General features: G+C 38.0%; 1 protein-coding gene across 3 annotated transcripts in view; it reads right to left on the bottom strand.

Annotated features, from left to right (window-relative positions):
- The window catches only part of arhgef4 (Rho guanine nucleotide exchange factor (GEF) 4), a 55,691-nt gene that overhangs the window by 31,281 nt on the left and 2,124 nt on the right, over window positions 1–22,286 (bottom strand). For 2 of the 3 annotated variants that reach the window (XM_028434987.1, XM_028434989.1), the window contains exons 3-4: window positions 4,405–7,263; window positions 1,587–1,716 (exon numbers count right to left, since the gene is read on the bottom strand). In XM_028434987.1, coding sequence (XP_028290788.1) covers window positions 1,587–1,716; window positions 4,405–7,263 — 2,989 coding nt within the window. Of the gene's footprint in view, window positions 1–1,586; window positions 1,717–4,404; window positions 7,264–8,665; window positions 8,972–22,286 lie in introns of those variants that run through there. The other variant, XM_028434988.1, reaches the window with a different exon arrangement.

Raw genomic sequence — 22,286 nt, 5'->3', positions numbered from 1 at the left:
CTACTACTGAGAGTGGTCGACCATTCACTACAATCATTTATCCACTGACGAGCTGCAACATGTTAGCTTGAGATGTTAGCTGCTACATGGTTAGCATTGAGGTGCTAGCTGCAACATGTTAGCATTGAGGCGCTAGCTGCTTCATGTTTAGCATTGAAATGCTAGCTGCTACATTTTTAGCATTGAAGTACTTACTAGCTGCTACATGTTTAGCATTGAGGTGCTAGCTGCTACATATTTAGCATTGAGGTACTTACTAGCTGCTAAATGTTTAGCATTGAGATACTAGCTGCTACATGTTTAGCAATGAGGTGCTAGCTGAGGCTAGCAGAGCTCCACTGATCCACAAACTCTCTCTAACAATTTTCACACAACTGGGCTTATTATATTATTATTATTATTATTTATTATTATTATTCGCTCAACGTCATTTCAGTTCTTTGAGAAAAACAGCTGAGATGGAAACGTGGGGAAAAAAAAACATCACAGAGCTGGACACACACACAGACAGAGACAGACACATTCATGAACAGTGGCAGCACAGACGAATCAGCTACTGAGGGATGAAATGACACAGAATGACTGACAGTCATGACCATGGAGGGAACGTTTCCGTCCAACTATTGACCAATAACACGTCTCTGCACCACAAAGAACCACAGCAGCTAAGATAAGTAGGTACGTGAGTCAGTAGATGAGTCAGTACGTAAGGAACAGACAGGAAGCGTCGGTAATAATCCCATCTGTGTTTCTTGCTAAAAGTTTCTTCTTCTGTTTGCTGATAGTGTGCTACATGCAGGAGTTTACATCATACTTGGAACACACAGTTCTTTATCATGTTTCTTTCATTTTTTAATAGTATTTACTTGGACTGTGGTGTAGGGGGATGAGGACTGTTTCATTTCAGCTCATCCAATCACAGAGGAGGATAAAACAAACTGATAAGAAATGTGCTCGTCTTTGTGAAAACACTAGAATCTAAAGCTTTTAGTGATCGTCAAATGGTTTCAAGTACAAAGATTAAAATAGTGCAGACAGACATACAGTAAAGGATCACCCATTAGGAGTTCATTATTTCAGGAAAAAGGGAAGCAACATGAGATTCAAAGATATGTAAAGGTTTATATTATGAGACATTAAAAAAATGATGGGCATAGTTCAATACTAAACAAAATTTCAGTTGTGTGACATTGTAGCATTTACAGTATATTAGGCATGTATTTAAAATTATAAATTATTGTTTAATGACAATAAGAAGGCATAAATAGGCACTCAAAGCCAAAATAAATAAACTCAGAGGTGTTATATTCAGAATAATGAGCTGGGCTGTCCCCAAAATCTAATCACATGTTCCTTATCCCACACTGGTTTAGATTAACTAAAGGTTAGTAAACCAGTTTGTTCATATTATTGGTAGAACTGAGAGGAACTAAAACAATGACAGAAGAATAAAATCTGACTCCCTGTGTATGAATCCTTTGCTCCTTTCCTCATTTTTAAGACAACATGAGTTTACAGCAGATTCTTACTTCCTGTTCACCAAGCACAATGTTTTAAACATCCAGAGAAGTAATCAGATTACTCACAGAAATAAGAGACGTGTCTCCTCCAGCCCAAACAGTCCAGTCCAGCTGGGATACTCTGAGAGAAGCAGTGGGACTTCAGAGGAAATCTACGTAAAACCGTCAGAGAATCCAGATCATCTTCAGCCTTCGTCTGTGGAGGAGGAGGAAGGTTTTAGTCCTAAAGAAAGTTACTGATGGAGACTAGAATAATGAGACTTAAACATGAGAATAACCAAACAACCAAAGACTTTATCTGGACTCGCAGGTCCAGTGTTGTGTAATGTTAATGACGTAAAAATACACTAAAGACAACTGAAATAATCTAAATTATTCCAAGAACAGACAAAAATAACTGAAAAAAATACTAAACAATGACAAATACCAACAAAACAAGAGCACTCAGAGAGCACAAACCTGCACCAAGCCTTGCTTTAGAGCAGTATGTTTCCCAACCTTTTCTGTCTCATGTACCCCCCTGAGGACTCTCTTCAGATTAGGAGAACCCCTTCGTCACTCCAATTTAGTAACCTTTCTTGTTTTATTTACATGTTAACTTGTTGGCCTCTGAAATCGCCTACAGCTTGAAAATGTCGACGTGTACGTTTAACGCACACTAAATATAAATTTTGTGCATTACAAATTACTATATATCAGAGAATATATTTACCTCAATTTTTGGTAATGTGGATAACATGTTATTAACAATTTATTAGGATATTAAGGCCACAATATTGTTTATTCCATTAATGCCGTTTATTGTCAACGGGTGGAAAAGATGTTGGATGAGCATGTACAGTGTCTGAAATAGGCTTAAAAATGACTCAGCATGTTGGAAATAGATTCATCAATGTTTCCAAGTACCCCCTGCAATGTGTACACGTACCCCTGGTTGGGAACCACTGCCTTAGTGGCTCAAAGTCTCCAGTAGGTGGTGCTGTAGAACCAGCCAAACATTTACATTAGGCTCCAAAACTTGATCTGGATACCGTATCCACAATATATACAAAGTACCTATGTATAATAACTGCCGGAACTCCTTATCTTTTTTGACATTGTCTATCTAAAAATCGCCAAATTTCATTTAAATTCTTTCAGAACTTTTTCAGATATTCTGCGAACAACCATTTACGTAAACTAACGTGTAAGAAAAAAATCAATTCTGCAATATATCAGGATATTTCACAGCAAGATTGTCGTATCAGTCCAAAATATGTCCAAATCGATTTTTTAAATCATGTTTTTAAAGAATTTTTTTTTTTTATTGTGCAGCATAACATGTGTAAACTCCCGGTCACTAGGTGTCAGTGAACGCACCATCAGACCTTGTTAAACTACCTTACTCCTCAATGACTTTTAGCTTTATTTTTATAAAACATACTGGACACTTTGATAGATGGATGTGGTTACTTTTTTTTTAAAGAATTTAAGAACTTAACAGAATCAGAATCTGTTGTAGAAGAAATAGTTAAAACTTTTTAGAAAATGTAATTTGACAATTTGAGAAACACACCACTTGTTTTTTTTATATTTGTATTTGAATTACAGTTAGTTACTATTTACTTGTTCTATTTCATACACTTTGTACTTATATTGTATCGTGACACGCAAATCGTATTGTCCTCTAACATTAACAGACAAATATCAGTAAAAACATTAGCTTCTCGGCAGAGGTAATAACAGAAAATAACACAAAATGATAAACTATGCAAAACTACAACAAAGACAAAATGAGAATTCATATAAAAAACCACAACAAAAACACACAAACCCTTTGTTGTTTCCTGTGTAAATGCTCAGTTTCAGTCCTTTTTATAAAAGCTGAGATGAATGTTGACCATGTGACCCTGTGATAATCATGACCCATCTCTGCTGTAGAGTTAAAATAGTTAAAGTAAAAATAGTTAAATGACTGAGTGTAACTAGAGATGTGAAAAAGCTAATTTTAGACAAGCTAGCATAAGCTTGAAAACAAGCGTTTAACGTTGTGTAACGCTGAGTGCAGTGAGGTCAGAGTAAAGAAGAAGGAAAGGGAAGCAGACAGGGATGAGGTGAGGTTCTCCCTTTGAAAACCCAATCATAATGTTGAAATGGATAGCACTGGATGTATGACTCAACACTTAAAGAGTGGAAGAAAAATGGAATGGCTGCATTTTGTACTGCCACAGAAAATAAGAGCTAAGAAGCTTTGAAGACTTAAAGAAAAGATTTGGACTTTGAAACCAAGACCTGTTTGATATCTTCAATTGAGAGAATATTATAATAAAGAGGTAAATTAGGAGAGCCCAACCCAGTGATGGTTAAAGAGTACAATCAAGAATTGTCAAAAAATTATCAACACTACCACAGTGTGACGGAATGTCAGAATAAAACAACACTAGACATAAAACACAAGTAGGAAAAAGAGTTAAATGTCGTAAGATGGTATCTCATGTGTGAAACAACATACATCCACAAAGTTACTTTATGAAGAGAGTTTCCCTGAAAATAATGTTATTACGCCAAAATTTAAAAGCAAGCCATGATCTAAAGAACAAACATGTTGGAGACAATGTGGTCAAATAAATGCTAACCATACACACATCTTCTGGTGTTGCCCTAAAATAGAACTTGTTTGGGACAAGGTGAGCCTTATGATTAATGAGTAAAGTTGGATAAAAGATCACCAAGATGTCACCCCCCCTTTTTTCTTGTATAATGAAGAAGTGTGTAGATGTGTAGTGTATACACTATGGCCTGATGCCATGCTTGTTTCTTCTATGTTCATGTATATACAGTATGTTGAAAATATAATAAAAAACAACAACGCCATCATGTTCTCTAATGAACGGTCTGGTCTTACCTGCAGCTCACTGACGGAGCTAATGGGGTACAGACTGATGTATGAACGTCCCTCAGCCGATCTCATTAGACCAGCAGCAGGTCTCACACTCCTGGGTCTCCTTGGTGGATACGTCAGTCCCTCCACCCTCACCATCTGACCACGAAGCCTTGGAGACATGGAGCAGGAAGTAGGGAAATCAAAGGCTTTGTGTTTGGGAGTGTTGGGTTTGGGGCTCATTGGTCTGAGGGGGCTTTCAGTCAGAACATGAGCAGATACCGACTCAAACCTCACCCAGGACGGAACACAACGATCCAGTGGAGAACCTGGTCCAGACATATGAATCTGATCTCCAGAGTTTTGTTTAATGAGTGAACAGTTGGAGGAACATCTCCTCCTCTGTTCCACCTCCACTCTGTCTGTGAATCCTGGTCTTTGCTGACCCGTATCAGCAGGAAGAGGAAATCCTGGTTTCCTGAGTCTGTCAATGGTTGGAGAAGACGTGTCTCCATCAGAAACTGATCTGTGAACTTCTCCACATGGTCCTGAGTGGGATTTCTTCAGCAGATGACTCTTCTTGTGTTTTCTAAGCTTAGTTGAGGAACCTTTGACGTTCTCAGGCCTGGAATCGTTGCCAGTGGCTGTCCGCTCATCGTTTTCTTTATCGGCCGAGCGCGACTCAAACAAGATGGAGAGGGACTTGTGTGCTCGCGCAAAGCGCATACGAATGTTCACGCCATGGTTCTGCTCATCAGCTGATTGGACTCTAGGCCTGAGGGACGAGGAGTCCGGAGCCAGCTCTATATCTTGGTCCCTAGAACCTCCGAGACTTCTGATCCTGAGAAGCTGCCGACTGGGAGGAGACGACGGGAGACAAACATTGTTTTCTTTCTGTGTCTCATCATTAGGTGAGGAAACAAAACTAATGACAATGTCTTTCTCGGAAACATCTGACTGTGGCTCAGACACACGGTCCTCGTTCTCTCTGTTTGCTGGACTGGGGGGTCTCTTCTCACTTCTGGAACTCTTTAGGGCCCGACTCCTTCTGAAGGAAGACATTTTGGCAAAGACGGAGAACTTTGTGCCTTTATTTTCCGTCTGGCCAGTCTTTGTAGTCGTCGCGGTCCCATTGACCATTGAAGGATCCCCAGAGTCATCACAGGTTCTACTCAGTGAGTGAGACACTGCATCATGGGCTAAAGTCATAGGTCCACATGTGTCGTTCACACTGCATAGAACACTTCCTACTGGGAGCACCCCCCCATTGAGGCCTCCCGTTCCCTGTGAATTATAGATGTCCATTGAAGGATCCATGACCTGTTCAGCAGGACTCGGGGTCGCAATTTCTTTCAGATGATCCTCCACTGTGTCACACTTTTCCAGTGTTTGATCAGTCTCCAGAACTGGTTGGAAACCACCATTAGTGGGGCTGACCAATGATGTCTTCATGTGTAAACTGTGACCTCTTTCTTTCCATGGCAGAAAGAACTTAAGGATTGCTGGACTTTCTTTGTTTTTAGCCTGTGCATCATGGGTCTGTTTTCCTAGATCATTATAATCCATTTTATCTACAGGAGAAACCTCAGAATGCTTTAAAGTTTTATCTAAGAAACCGTTCTGCTCGTTTTCTAACAACGGTTCAGTCCAAACCGTGTCGTCCTTAAACGTCCTTGGTGCGTCGCTTCCTACTGAGAGATCATCAGAGTTTCCTCTGAGGGAATCTTTCACCATCGTCTTAAAGTTATTGTTGAAGTCAGACTGGAGATAGATGGAGGTTTTTGGGGGACCATGTTGAGACATCTTGAGATGCTCGGTGTGTTGATGTGAGGAACTATCAGGTTGATGGGAACCAGCACCTGATTCAGGATCTCTGAGCTCCTTATGGTCATTGATAGCATGTGTTGAGGATTGTTTGTCAGTTTGGGTCTGTAGTAGAGATTCTTTAGGTTCCACAAAGGAAGATCCTCTTCCATGTTGTGTATGGTGTGATGTTAAACCAAAGTAGGCGTGTGGTCCAGTATCCAAAGCTGAAGTTATCTCACAGGACGAGTTTCTGACTTTAGATTCAATCAAACCTGGAAAGACTATGTTTGTTTGGTTGTTAGCAACAGGCTTTAGCTCATACAGGTTCTCCTTCACACAGAACTCTAGTTCATCCCCAACAACTTCCTCCTCTACATCCCTTTTTTCCTTGAGACCAAGTAAATGTTTACAATCATTGCTAGCTGAGCAGCTATCAAGGTTTGTCTTCTCTACAACACAAGTCTGGATCACTTCAACCATCTGTGTGAGTGCATTGGAATCAGAGCAGGTTTCAGTAGGTTCTCCATGGTTCTCCTCATCCCATACCTCATGGCCTTTGTCTTCTGTGGTCTGACTCTCTTCCTCAGTGGTATCTGTGGGTTCTGTGGATGTTTCTGGCCCAGAAGATTCAGTTTGTCTGCTGATCCTGGTTCCTTCAGTGTTTCCTGTTACATCACAGGTGTCTGTGTTCAGATGACTCCTTTCGCCTGTAGTTTCTGTGTACAGAGGGGCTAACGTGTTCTGCAGCTCATTTTTACTGACTGTCTGTCCATCATTAGGCACTGTTGGGTCTCTGTGGTCAGACTTGTCTGGTACTGACTCTTTTCTTTGTGCTTTGGTACGTCCAGCAGGGGAGCTTTCACCTCGGGCTGAGGACTTCTCTAGTCCATGTAAAGGATCCAACGAGTCAGCTGCTGTTGGTCTGGACCCTGATGGGGGTTCAGACTGACATGAATCCAAACATTCATCAGACTGGTCTTCTGATCTGTTTTCACACCAATCCAAAGAGTTAACAATATCTCCTTCCACTGAGCAGAATTCTTCAGAGACGTGGGGTTCAGTGAGAGCTTTGTGGGTCTGTGAAGAAAACAGGGAGAAAGTAAATACATTAGAAAGGTAGATATTTTTGGTTAATAATCCTTGATTTCCCCAAAATGATTCATCAGATGAGCGATGAGATCCTTTCCTTTATTATGACACGTCTGTGTAACAAACACCCAATGGCTCCATTGCCTTTGACCAATCAATTACAGTCAATCTGCTCAACATTTTATCCAATAACACAATCTTCTTACAACTACTTAAACTCCTGGTGGTTCTAATGTGAGCTCCACTTCCTGCTTCCTCACCATCATCCCTCTCATTCAGACACACGTTCTCTGTTTTACTTCCAACTCAACATTTTTCTTCTAGAGTAAAAACAATGTGTTCAATTCAGAATGGCAGCCCACCAACTCATGAACTGGCAACAAATCTCATCTTTAAAAGACTAAATCAAAGACGGAGAATTATTTTAACCACAGATCTTCTAGAAAGTACAATTGGAACATTTTGGGTCAAGTTTCTATAAATTGTGTAGAAAGCAAATAGTCAGAAACAGTTGTTGACTCAGTCATCCTCCTCCTCCTCATTCATCTTCAGCAATGCTTTCCTCATTTTGGGAGATTTGTTTCACTTTTCATTCTAACCTTCATGTGCTCCATTCTTTTCAGTTTTTTATTCTCCTCATAGAACACGACGCACACACTGACTACAATGTATTACTTTTGATAGTCTTTCGTTCTTTTATTTTAAGGTTTAACGCCACAGAGTACATTTTGTTTATGATGCTTTTTTCTTTAGTTAGACCAGTGATTCCCAACCTTTTTGGGATCATGACCCCATTTTGATATCACAAATACACATTTTTTTTCTTCTAGACCTAGTTTTTGATGTTTGTTAGTCGCTGTTCCAAACACACAGAGTAGGAAGATTTTTATACTTCATTTTATTTTAACTAGATTTATATTTGAGAAAGTGAAAGCATAGAATAAAGTTGATTAGGATTGTGTTTTAGTTTAAAAAAAGGATAGTAATTAAAAATGTAAACAATACATTTTTTATCATTATTTTCATTTATTTTATCGACTTACTAGACATTTCAATGGACTCCATATAAATTCCACCAACTCCAAGGTTGAAAAACACTGAGTTGGACCATAATAAAGATGATAAAAAATCTGTTTTGGATCAGTAGATTCACTCATTACTTTACATACAAACTCAGATTTTTCTGAACTTTTCTTTTAATCCAGGCAGAAGTTTGCGTGTCTGTTCCTGGGTCATTATAACAGTTTAAAAGATGCTGTTTTACTTGAACGACACTTTAAGCACAGAGGTCCTTAAAGGTGGACTAAAAACAAATGTTTCTATGCATACTTCTCAATTCATTAGAATTATCAATGTGTTTGTTGTTGAGAAAGTCAGTAGTTGTACTCACTCTCCCAGGGTTCAGGAAGTCTGTGTCCAGCACCAAAGAACCAACATAAGCAGCCAACCAGCTGAGCACCGCTCCCATGGTCCCTCATAACCCCCACATACACTCCTTATAACCCCAGCAGTCACACACACTCGTCCATGGTGCTCTTCATTATTTCCCTTTCACTCATCTTCATCACTCTGTGTAGCAGCCACTAGTGACATGTAGCACACATAGGATCACCGCTACGGACGACTTAATCCAGCCCTAAAACAGCAAGTACACACTCACTATAACAAGAAGGGACACTAAGACGCCTGCTATAAATACAGAGCTGGGACTGAGAGTAGCACTGTGCTGTAAATAAGACAAGTTTATATCAAGGAGCAGCTCAATGATCTAAAGCAACAGGCCCTCGATCTCATTTTATTCAATAAGTGACGATAATGCATAAAACAACAGAAATCTACTATAAAAAATGCACAAGACAAGAACAATACACAAAAATAATTGTAAAATATACAAAACAAAAAAATCACAACAAAAACACACGAAATGACAGAAAAATACACAAATTATGACAAAAAAGATTAATAATAGAAAAATATACAAAACAACAAAAAATGACAAAAAAAAAATCAATATGACAAAAAATACAGAAAAAGATATAACAGCAAAAATTAACAAATCTACAACAAAAACACATGAGACTACAAATATACACACAAATAATCATAAAAATATACAAAACAAAACACAATACAACAAAAATACACAATTACAGAAAAATACACATCAAAAAAAAAAAAAATTACAACTAAAACATACAAAATGACTACAAATATACACAAAAATAATAGAAAAATTAACAAAACAACAAAATTAAAAAAAACTCAATATGACAAAACACACAAAATTACAAAAATATACACAACAGTAAAAATAAATAAATAAACAAATCTACTACAGAAACACACAAAATGACAAACAAATATACACAAAAATAACAGAAAAATATACAAAATGTTCCCTCACTGCACACAGTCACTTCCTTCATAACAGCCAGTTGGACAAAGCCTGAGCTAAATGTATGCTAGCTGTTAAACACTTCTAGGGGATAACTAGATTAGCACTGAGCTAGCAGTGGCTGCTAATAACTTGGTTTAACTCAACTTCAGATTTACAAGGAGAAAAATCAATAAATATCTACTTTTTGGTAAAGGAAATATGAATTTAAAACAAATAATGGACGTTTGTTGTTGTTTAGCTCAATACGTTTGATGGAACAGAGTTACTGATACGTTCTATTTCAGGAAAAAAAGGCAATTAAAAATTCTATTTGTTTGACAGCACTACTGAAAACACCAAATGATACCAAACACACTCCAATAACAAATGCTAATATGTAATAGTGTGCACACACTTTCAGTAGATTCATTTACTCTGCAGTCGACAACACCCCAAACATTCCTCTCTATGGTTTATATCATCTATAATCTCTATATTTTTGCTGTTTGAAGAGTGCTCACTATTCCACACTGTGATCTTAGAGAAGTCATTCCCTGCTGTGGTAGTAACTATAGAGGAGTCATCATGGGGTTAAATCCTGTGTCCAGCTCATCAGGCTGAACCATGTGTGTCTACATCAGAGGTGGGGTTAGGTTTAGTTAGACTCATTGGTTAATGTCAAATAGTGGTTCAGTCTGTGGTGTAAAAACTGTTCAGGACAATAATCATGTTAACTCAGCTTCTTCACTCTGTTTTAGAGCTGATGTTCCGAGTAACAATGAAACATTATTTCACTAAACAAACTCCTGTTTTTATTGCCTCCCTGTGTGGTGGATGACACCAGCCAATAGAATTCCGGTAAATCTTCATTTTTTTTTTATTTACAGATGCAAAAACAATCATATTTACCAGGTATCAGTGTTTCATTTTTTTAAATCTGAACCTATTGAGTGTTACTGATGATTGGATGAATTCTGTACCTTCATATCACTTCATTGAATGCACGATAAATTAGTTATTAGTTTGCAGTCTGAGTGCTTGGAGCTTCATTTAAAAAAGCGCGATTATTATAACAGCACATACAATCAATGATGTGCTGATGCTAAATATTGATTTCAATATATATATATATATATATATATATTTAAATTATTAATTTTTTTAGGTCTACATCACATGTAATCTTTTTGCAATAAATATGCATGTTATTTCTAGCAAAAATAAATAAATTAAATAAATGTATTATATTGTATAACTATGAGTGTCACCAGCCCTAGCAACAGTGAGCTAAACTTAATCCTAAACTATAGGTGTTTTTAATTAAATACATGTTTTGGTCGTCATATAAACCTGACCCAGCACTAGAGCAATAACAGAGCATTAAATCTAACAGCAGCATGTTCAGCTGATGGGATGTGATCATGGTGTTATTGTTCAAACCTCAGACAGGAGGTGTCCTACAGAGACCTCTAGTGGTTCAGAGATGAACAGCTTTAACACTCACTGATAGACTGTGTTGTTGTTGATGAAGCAGAAAACAGGGAGAACATGCAAACTCAACAGTTTCTCTTTCCCTGATGAAACATGAAGTTATTTAAAAAGCTAAATATTTGAAGAATGGTGAGAGGATGAACAATTGGAGAATCAGTGGCAACAAAACAAAGTTCAAAACATGTTTTATATGAAATCAGAGCAAAAGCTGCTGCTGCACAGATGAAATGTCAAAGTTTTTAAAACGATCTGTGAATAAAACTCAGGACATTCTTCGAGAATATAGAATAATAAAACTCTAAAGAGTTTAATAAATGAAAGAAAACTTTCTGAAAAAGTTGAAATAATAGTAGCATTAGATTAATTATACAAATCAATCAGAATCTGTTTAAAAATCCCAAAGCGTGATGCTTAAATCATTTTGTAACCTATCTTAGAAGTGTAAAATCTGTTATTTCTAATATTAATATTATTATCTATTATTATTCTTCTCTGGTCCAAATAAATGTTGGAGAAACTGAATCACACATTCTTTCTTTCCCAAATCTAAATATATTTTACTTTGCTTATTCACAATGAATGTGTGAATCTGTTTTAAGAATCAAATAGATTAGTTAGTCGGAGTAAAGCCTCATCTCACCCTCCATGCTCTTCATGTCCCTTTGATTGCACACTGCACAGAGCACTGGCTCCTCCCACCGGGCACTGGCTCCTCCTACTGGGCCACCCACACACACAAGAGGAATGTAGCAGTGGGTGCAGAGAGTCAGGGCTCTGGTACACACCACATGGTTTAAACTTTACACCCACGTTCAGTGTGTGAATGAAACAAAAGAACAAAGATGATCTTCTATTCTGATCCAGATTCATTCCATCATTCATTATTAATCAATCAGAACCAAGGTTCCTCCTCATTTTTTGGAACATCAGATGTTTCTGCTTAACTGAATCATCTAAGTCATTAATGTCCTATTGGTGGATTCACAACATCATCTTACAAATAACAGAGGAGCAGAATATCAGCTCTAATATTTTAACTACTGACCCTTGGTCATTGAGAGTTAAACTAATCAATCATACAATGGAAGTGAGCAAACAATCAGATAACAGTACGGAGCTACAGAGGTGAAATAAATCAATTATTCACAATTTTACTGTTTAAAATTATGTATCGATTCTCAAATTTCCAAAGATGGAGTATTTACATTTTTCACATTGTAATATAAACCGAGTTCTAATGACAAACAGTATTAAAGGTGCAGTGAGGAGTTATTAAAAAGATTAGTCCAATAATTCAGCAGCTGACTCACATCAAATAGAACATTAACCATCAGAAGAAAAAAAAAAAAATGGGATTGTAATGAAATCCAGACGTCAATAATCAGAATTGAATTAAATAGTGAAATTAATCAGCCCTACTTTATAAAGATAATTAAAATGTGGTAATTTTCAGGGAAACATACATTATTTCCTCCTTTCTATCCATCCTATAGTGCAGCACTGACTCTATGCGGCTCTTATATAAAATATTGAAATAAGGTTCAACTGTTATTCCTCTGCTGTTCCTGTCTATATATTTTAGCATGTAAAGCTGGTGATGGTCACAGATGCAACCATAAAAACTCATTAATTGTCTAAACCAGGGATTTTCAAAGTGTGGGGTGCGCCAGAGATCTTCAGGGGAGGTTTCGGTGTGCGAGAAACAACTTCTGATGAACTACGGCCGGGCCCACGGAACATCTCTGCGCCAAATAGCACGTACCACGTTCCCGAGAATTCAGTCAAATGACTCGGTACCACCGAGTAAAACGAGCATTAACGGAGGAGTAGTCATTTGAGAAATGGGCCCCATTCATATATATTGGTATGTGTCAATGATTCGGTTCCACCAGCTGTCGCAATAGTTGACTCACAAAAAAAATGAGAAAACGACTTTAATGGAAATTGCCGAAAAAGGAGGGGTAGGCCCCTTGGGCCCCTAAAGGAATTGTGTGAGGCATAGTCGTTATCTACGTTGAATTACCTTTGAAACAATACATCACACAACTATATTCCCAAAAATTTTGAAATTACCGGAAAAGGGCTCCGAGCGTCTCATATTCATTCATAGAATATTCATACCAAACTGCATTCCAATCTAATGAGAACAAATGGAGCAGTAGCATTGTGACACGTACGGGGTAATGGGCCCCATTTATATATTGGTATGTGCCAAATATTCGGTACCACCAACCGTCGTAATACTAGACTTGAAAATAAATGAGAAATCGACTCTCGTTTTTTTTTTCTTTTGGAGACCCAAATCAAAAATTGGGCGTTGATGCGTACACATCATAGATTATATCTAACAAATTTCAGCCCGATCCGTTCATGAATAACAGAGGAGTAGTGATTTTAACTAGTGTACACAACAACAACAAGGGGGGGCACAACCCACCCACCAAGAGGGAACAGTGAGTGTCGCCACCGCACTGCTTATGGTGACTATCTGCTTTCTTTATCGTGTTTCATTTGCAGCGCATATGTTATGTCCCTAGTCTAGGGTAGGAACAAACACATTTAAAAAAAAAAAAAAACACAGATTTGAATAAGGCAAAGGTCATTTATTGCCAAACAATTAAACACAAAAACAGAAGCATAAACGTCAGGGTTAACCAAGGCCAAAACAATAAATAAACTCCTATATAAGCCTGTACACAAAAACACTAAAAAACAGGAAATGAAATGGCAGCTCATCCCTACAGCTTCTTTACAAAATACAAACAACAATTCCAGGTGAGGTTCAAACTCAAAACGCTGGTTAAACCAGGAACACTGAGTACACACACACTTCACACAGCCAGATACACACTTGGTGGACAGCAAGCAAGCAAGGGAGAGTCACACAGCCACTACTGCTCTCCACCAGTCCTTATGTAGGGCCACACCCTGGGGAGAACCAATCAGCATCCTTGGTGATGGCCACTCCCTGCTGTCCTGCTCATTGGGAAAGATATTAAATTGTGGAAGAGCGCTCACTCCTACCCTAGACTAGGGACGTAACACTTCGGCTTGGGCGCAACAGCGGGCACATTTTATTTATGGTGAAATATGTGTGTGTATGTGTATGTGTGTGTGTGTGTGTATGCGCTTTCGGACACTTTTTAGAGGGGCAACAGCTGAACCTCTATTGAAAACGTCCATTCCTCCAGGTAGTCTTCGGGCCGAGCCGTGGTAGCGGGGCTGTGGGGCCCGTGGAGGACCCTCAGGTGAAGAAGGTAAGAATGCCAATGTATTCTCCGCCCACTCCACTTATAGTAGGTGGGACTATCTGCCACGGATGAATAAATTTAATCAGCAAACAGGTTGGCGTAATGAGAAAGGGCTTCTGAGATATGACACAGAGGTGTATATAATAGATATAATTTCATTCTAAGGAATCTCAAAGTGCTACATTCAAAAACACAATAAAATTACACAAGATTTAACACTTTAAAGCTTTCCTAAATAAATGTGTCTTCAGTTCAGCTTTAAATGAGTCCAGATTCTGCGCTCCTCTGAGCTCCACAGGGAGGCTATTCCAGAGCTGGGGTGCAACTGAACAAAAGGCTCTATCCCCCATGGTTCGGAGCTTAGCGGAGTCTGAATGATCTCAGGGTGCGGGTGGAGCTTTGGAGAGGGATGAGTTCTTGTAGGTATGATGGGCCATGGTATGATCCCATAGTGAGACATCAAAACGAATGTTATGAAAGAGAACCAGACTGACATAATGAGTCAAATGACCTTTTAAGTCCCTACGATGACAAAAAAAAAAAAAAACATTGACTCCCTTTAAACAGCCTGTAGCATCAGAATAAAGAGTTGGACGTAACAGAGCTCAGTGCTAGAGGAGGCTTTTAGCCTAAAATACAGTAAAGACTCCGTCACATTTGGTTTGTCAAGTTAACTTTTAACATCTGTAATCCATGATGGGTTTAAAGCATTGTGTGTGAGCAGTGATGATGATGATGATGTTCAGCTGCTGTTACAGCCTTCATCCTCGTGTAAAGCTGATCAAACCTTGATGTTCAGTAGAACCAACAACAGACATACGCACCTGGTGGCCCCCAAAACAAATCCCCCAAAACAAATCCCCTAAAATTTGTATTTCAAGACGTTAGAAGGATTATAAAGCCCAACAGAATACACAACATAACTCCCAAAACACAAATCGACAGCAAAATGCACAAATACATTAAAAAAAATCCAAAAATACACAAAATTACTCTTAAAGCACAAAAGACCGACACAAAAACCACTTAAACACAAAAAACAGCAACACATTAGAAAATTGCTCCAAAACCTCACAAACTGTCAACAAAATTACAAGAAAATACAAAAAACTACAAAAATACAAAAAGTGACCCCAAAAACACACAAAATTACTACAAACTGACAAAACAACAAAACCACAGACAAGAGAAAAAAAAACAAAACTATTTGCCCCCGGTGTTAATGCTCAGATTAGTCATTCTAAATGTTGATAATGTGGCCCTTGGATCAGATTCAATCACTATTTTGTGGCCCCCACTGTGATAGAGTTGTCCATCCATGATCTACAACAACCTGATGGAACTTCATACAGACAACCCTCTGTGAACACTCACGTTTAACTAAAGCTAAAAAAAAAAGAAACACTGCAGATCTATAGAACAAAAAGTCCATCTAAAGGTGAAGAACCACATCAAACCATCGACCAATCAGACGGCTCAGAAACAGGCAATGTTACCGTGGGAACCAGCAGTGCCTGTTTCCTGTGGGCACGTATGTACGCTTACCTGGAGAAAAGCATGGAGGAGACACACTACACTCAGCATCATGGAGTCACATCTGATCAATAACATAGATCATCTGATGGAGCATCACAGAGTAACATCTATAGACTATAGATCTGGACCATGTGAAGGAGCTGCTGCGGTCTGAGCGCGCTCAGTGGAGCAGAGGGGGGATTAACACAGTTAACAATCTCAGCACCATGTGGCAAAGCTGATTAAAGTCTCCATTGGTTTGTTTAGCCACAGGTAGGTTAGGGGTCAGGGGTCAGAAAATCCAGATTTTACACTTTAGAGTCATAAAAAAATACAACAATCAACCAAACAAACAAATTCTTGTTCCCTCCACTGTTTTACAGCCTGAAATGCTTCAAAATAACAACAACTTATTTTAAAACAAATCTAACGTATGTGATATAAGGAGCTTTTACTGGGTTATTTGCTACAAATTGTGCCCTGATGCAGTAATAATGAGCACAAATCAGCTTCAGATTGTTTCACATGCACTATAATGTGAACCAGAGCCCATTGAAAACCACTGATCAAACATTTACAATTAGAAAACTTTGTTTGATAAAAGAAATTCAAATAAATAAATGCAATATATATATATATATATCTTATATCTATAAAAGCAAGGAATCTCTATCTGTTCCTCAAACATCTCAGCGCATCAGAATCAGACAGAGCTGAGACTTTCAACATGGCTGCTGCTTGGTTCAACTTTGGAATTGTTTGGACTGCAGTGATACCGTTTATAAATTATTGAATCAATTATTTCATTAATGCAGCTGTGCAGAACAGCTCAATATTAAGAAATTTGTTGATGATTTCACATGGATAAAGCAAGTTCCTTTGCTGATGATGATGTCATAGGTTCTCAGAGTCCCATGCCTGGATAAAGGAGGAAGGTGGGAAATTTTAGCTAGAAATTTCACCCCACATAACAGTCTTTTAATTAAATGCTATATTTTAATATTTAACAATACAGGACAAAATTGATTTATGTAATGTGGGTCTAAAGCAGTGTTTCTCAAACTTTTTCAGACCAAGGACCACTTTAACCACAAAAAAAACACTCACGGACCACCTAACTCAAAATAGCCCCCAAAACCATATGCCAACTTCAGTTCACAAATTAAAACAACATGACAGTTTTACCAAAAATACAGGTACTTTATTTTTGTCACACAGCTTGAATAGTGACATTTTTTGTATTTAACCAAGGAAGCAGTATCATAGTCTGTACTATTGTTATCTTATGGCATGTTTCCACTGGCGGTGTCGGCTCTACTCTCTGAGAAGATGGGGCTGCTTTTTTTCTGGGCCATGAGTGAAGCAATGTCTGGCACCAAACTAGACAGTTTCAGTCTCATATCATAGTCCACATTAATCTGACTATGCTGCTTTGTTTACAGACCAACAAGGGAAGAAAATCCAACTTCACAGTTGTAGGTGGTTGGAAATGGTATTAACTATTTCAGAGCAGAGTCAGCCAGCTCAGGGTGCTCAGGCTGGATGTGGAGCCAAAAGTCAGTCCAACTGTTCTATCCACGTCCTCTCCAGCATGAAGGAGAGAATCAGCAAGTGTGGGAAAACTGTGGAATTCTCCACGATCAAGACGGCCACGCCATAATTCCATTTTCATGCGTGTGGCTTTAATTTTAACCAGCATCCTGGGACTCAACAACTTTTCCTGTTGGGTCAGAATTGTTATCTGCTTTTCTTTTACATGACCCGGTCCTAAGCCACTGATCCATTTATAACTCATTTCGGTGCTTGTTCGCACCATACATCCACGCTTTGCACAGTCACACTTAGTTTGACGTAAACCGGTTGCGGTGTCTTAAACCGGTCCACTGCACTGCTCAAGTCAGACAATGCCACAAAAAAAAAAATATTTAGATTTGACCTGCTAGTTTATTTGATATTGAAAACAATACATACTGTATATGTCAGCCAGTTTGAGAGACATTGAAATTAAAACACTGACATATACATTTTAAAACATATGTCACTTGTCACCTCGCGGATCACTAGGGGTCGCTCACGGACCACCAGTGGTCCGGGGACCACATTTTGAGAAAGTCATGAAGTAATTCGATAAACAGTAAGGTCTTTTACATGATTTCTGTGAAGTGTCTTGCAATAACGCGTGTTATTGCAAGACAAATAAAGGATGGATTGATCAGTGAAGTTATTGTGAGACGTAATGGCCTCTTTCAATGGCAAAATAAACACAAAAAACAAGAATCAACAGAAGAAAGTTAATTTGTAGTTCCAACTCTCCTTCTCTCAGCAAGCTGCAGCTGTACGCTAGCCTATATGACAGTGCTAAATATATACATACTTCATACAGGCACTGCACTAGTTACTATAAAATATTCAAAATACTACAAAACTGATTTTATTCATAATGACAAAAGAACATCTTAAATCTACATAAAGAGGAAAGATGATTATCTAATAACTGTAAAGTGTGTGCACGTTTGTGTGTTTTATTTTTAATTTATTAATAGTGATTGATCTGTGGCTCTGTTTGGTGGGCGGGGCTTAAGTGTCTATAATGATGTTGATCTAATTTGTTCTGGTCGTACAGATTACATGTTTTTGTTCTTTTAGTGTGATCTCTTAAATCTAAAGTATTTGTTTTACTTAAATTTAACTTTTTACTAACACTAACATTATTTCATGGTCCCAGTAGTTTCCTGCTCTAACTGCTATAGTCTATGATCCAGGTGTTATTCTGTGTTGTACCAGCAGGAGGCAGCAGTGGATCACATGTGTGAATCTTTGCTTTGATACTGACTATAACATCTGATTAATATCCTACAGTCAGATCAATGTGAGCAGTTTGGAAACAAAACAAGTTTAAACAATAACTTTACTGTTTTACTAGTAATGTCTGTGACGATAAATAATGAGTAGAAGAAATGTAACAGGTCAGTTTAGCACACGCAATGTGATTTACTAAAAACACTCCTGTGGGAATATTTGAATAATTTATTGATCATGTTTGACAGGCAGGTTTTACTGTCAGCTTCACACCCACCAACTACATGATAGGGATGGGCGATACATCGATATTAAATCACTTTTTAAGCTTATTTTTGTATTAAAACGCTTGTTTTAGGAGTGGTTTCTTTCTCCACTTCTCAGAACATGTAAAGCTTAAATAATCAGTGAGTGCTTTCAAACCCAGACCTTAATCTACAGAACTCACTCACACGTGCTGTCCCTTAGAGGAGAAACAGACTAAAGTGGAACATATTGTGCAGCTGTTTGTTAATAAATGTGTCTGTGTGGCATTTTGCATCAGCAAATTTAACCCAGAATTATCTTTCTGGTCAGACTTAATTTGAATTTAAATTATCAAGACTCATATCAAGATATGAGTTTTGGTCCATATCGCCCAGCCCCAGGGTCAATTATAATTGTAATCACATAATTGGAAATTAATTACAGATATGGCATAATTATAATTGTAATTTTAAAAATCTGTTCATGTTGTTATCAGAATAAAATTGTAACTGAGTGTAGCTAATTGACTGTAATTGTAATGTAATTCTATCTGTCAATTATAATTTTATTTGATGCAAAACTTGAAAATCAATTTAGATGATTTTGATTTAAGACACCATCAGTAATAGATGCTAACAGAAAGCTAACACAGGGTTAAGTTTTAAGGGGTAATTTATTTCATACTGAATAATTGTGAATAATTGTAATTGAGAATGTAATTGTATTTGACTTTCTGGGGATGAGAAATAACCATAATTGAATTGTAATTGGGAAAAGTGCCAGTCACTGCAATTGTAACTGAATTGTAATTAAACATGCGTAATTGAAAACGCATTTGTAACTGAAAAATGCAATTGACCCCAACCCTGCCCAGCCCTAGTACAGGCCACATGACGTTCTCACACAGCCTCACATGTTTGGTTTCTCCTGTTTACATTCACATTGGATCATGTTGTCCTGTTCTAATGATCTCCAGATTATCTTCAATTCATAAGATGATCCTATCAGATGATCCTGAGCCCTGAGGTTTGTTCAGATCTAATTCATCCTGATAATCCACTCTGACTCTACTCTATATTTAAACTAGTCGTGTCTCGTGGAGGATCTACGTTACTAAACTAAACTGTGAGTTTGACGTTCTGCACTAAAACAAGAGCTTCATTATTGTCTCTGGAGCACATGTTCTCTACATCTTCCACCTGTCAGAAACTGAAAGAACGGGGGGAGCTTCACAGGAAGGTTTCTCACATATCCATGGTAACGTGTTAGCGTTAGCATATGTTAGCGTGTATGTATCCCATCAGCTCTCAGAGCAGAGGATGGAGCACATGGAGATGTTCTCCATCAGGATTCCTCATTAAAGAGCAACAAGCGCGAGCTCCACTAAAACTCTCTTTATGTTCACCAGAGGAGATTATATCTGACCCAAAATAATTAATCTACTGTAACAACATGCTGAACCATGGCCATTCATAGACTGTACACTGACTACTACAGATACTCAGAACTTCGTGCAAGACAAGATGTTTCACAGAGCGATTATCGTATCAACCCAAAAAATGTCCAAATTAATTTTTTTAATCATGTTTTTAACTAAAAAACATTTAATGTGGTTAACATCATCATAGCACGTAAACTCCTGGTCACTAGGTGTCAGTAAACTACCTCAGTACTCAATGACTTTAAACTTTATTTTAATAAAACACTTTGATAGACGTATGTGGTTAGTTTTTATTAAATAATTTAAAAACTTAACAGAATCAGAATCTGTTGTAGAAGCAAAAGTTAAACTTTTTTGAAAAATGTAATTTGACAGTTTAATAAACATTCCACATGTTTTAGATATTGGTGCTTAAATTACAGTTAGTTACCATTTACTAGTTCTCACAAGTTTAAAATTTTTTTAATTAGTGATATCACGATGTATATCGTATTGTTTAGTATCAGTATATATTGTATCGTGACATACAAATCGTGAATTGTATCATATCGTCAGATTCACGGAACATCAACATAACAGAGTTGAATTTTATTTTATTTTAAGATCAATCATTTACGAACAGAGATGATTTTTTTTTTAATTTGGCAAATTAAACAGGATAATGTCTGGTTTAGCCACGCCCTCTCTGACCACGCCCTCTCTGGCCATGCTAGTTTTTCCATTCCATCAAACTCAGATGAGGCTGAAGAGCTTCAGCAAATGTTCACCACGACATCATTTTATTTGGTTTAAGAAGTTTCTTGTGTTTTATACATTATAAAAGTAAAGGGTTAAAGTTGGTGTTATTCATTAAACTTATGGTAAAGAACAACTGAAGAACAATTTAAGTCGGACTTGGAGGAGTGATGTTTTTTTTTTTAAACATTGAATTTGACAGATTACCAATGTCCTGTGGGATTCATCAGGGCTCTGTTCTTGGACCCTTCGGTTTAGCCTTTATATGCTTCCTTTAGGACGCATTCTACACAACTGTGAGGTTGATTATCAGATCAACTACCTGACACAGGTCAGATAGTGGAGCCCAGAGTTCACACATCTACGGACACAGGTCAGATAGTGGAGCCCTGAGTTCACACATCTATAGACAGAGGTCAGATAGTGGAGCCCAGAGTTTACACATCTACGGACACAGGTCAGATAGTAGAGCCCAGAGTTCACATATCTATGAACACAGGTCAGATAGTGGAGCCCAGAGTTCACACATCTACGGACACAGGTCAGATAGTGGAGCCCAGAATTCACATATCTATGAACACAGGTCAGATAGTGGAGCCCTGAGTTCACACATCTATAGACACAGGTCAGATAGTGGAGCCCTGAGTTCACACATCTATAGACACAGGTCAGATAGTGAACCCCCGAGTTCACATATCTATGAACACAGGTCAGATAGTGGAGCCCAGAGTCCACACATCTATGGACACAGGTCAGATAGTGGAGCCCAGAGTCCACACAACTATGGACACAGGTCAGATAGTGGAGCCCTGAGTTCACACATCTATAGACACAGGTCAGGTAGTGGAGCCCAGAGTTCACACATCTACGCACACAGGTCAGATAGTGGAGCCCAGAGTTCACACATCTATAGACACAGGTCAGATAGTGGAGCCCAGAGTCCCCAGCAAATATTTTAGCTGTTATGCTGCAAAGAAGTGGAACAAACTGCAGCAAAGCTTAAGTCAGAATCACATGGAACATTTTTAAATCACAGTCTCTACTGACTATGACTGAGAGGGAGATTTATCATCATTTTGCTGAAGATTTTGTTTTTAATGCTGATTTTATTGTTCTTATTGATTTTTAAACTCTTACATTTTTTTCTGTTGCACTT

The sequence above is a fragment of the Gouania willdenowi genome, chromosome 20, assembly GCF_900634775.1.
Source record: "Gouania willdenowi chromosome 20, fGouWil2.1, whole genome shotgun sequence".
NCBI classification, from domain to species: domain Eukaryota; kingdom Metazoa; phylum Chordata; class Actinopteri; order Blenniiformes; family Gobiesocidae; genus Gouania; species Gouania willdenowi.
Note: the sequence above shows the minus strand (reverse complement) of the source record. Positions and strands in the feature narration are given on the sequence as shown.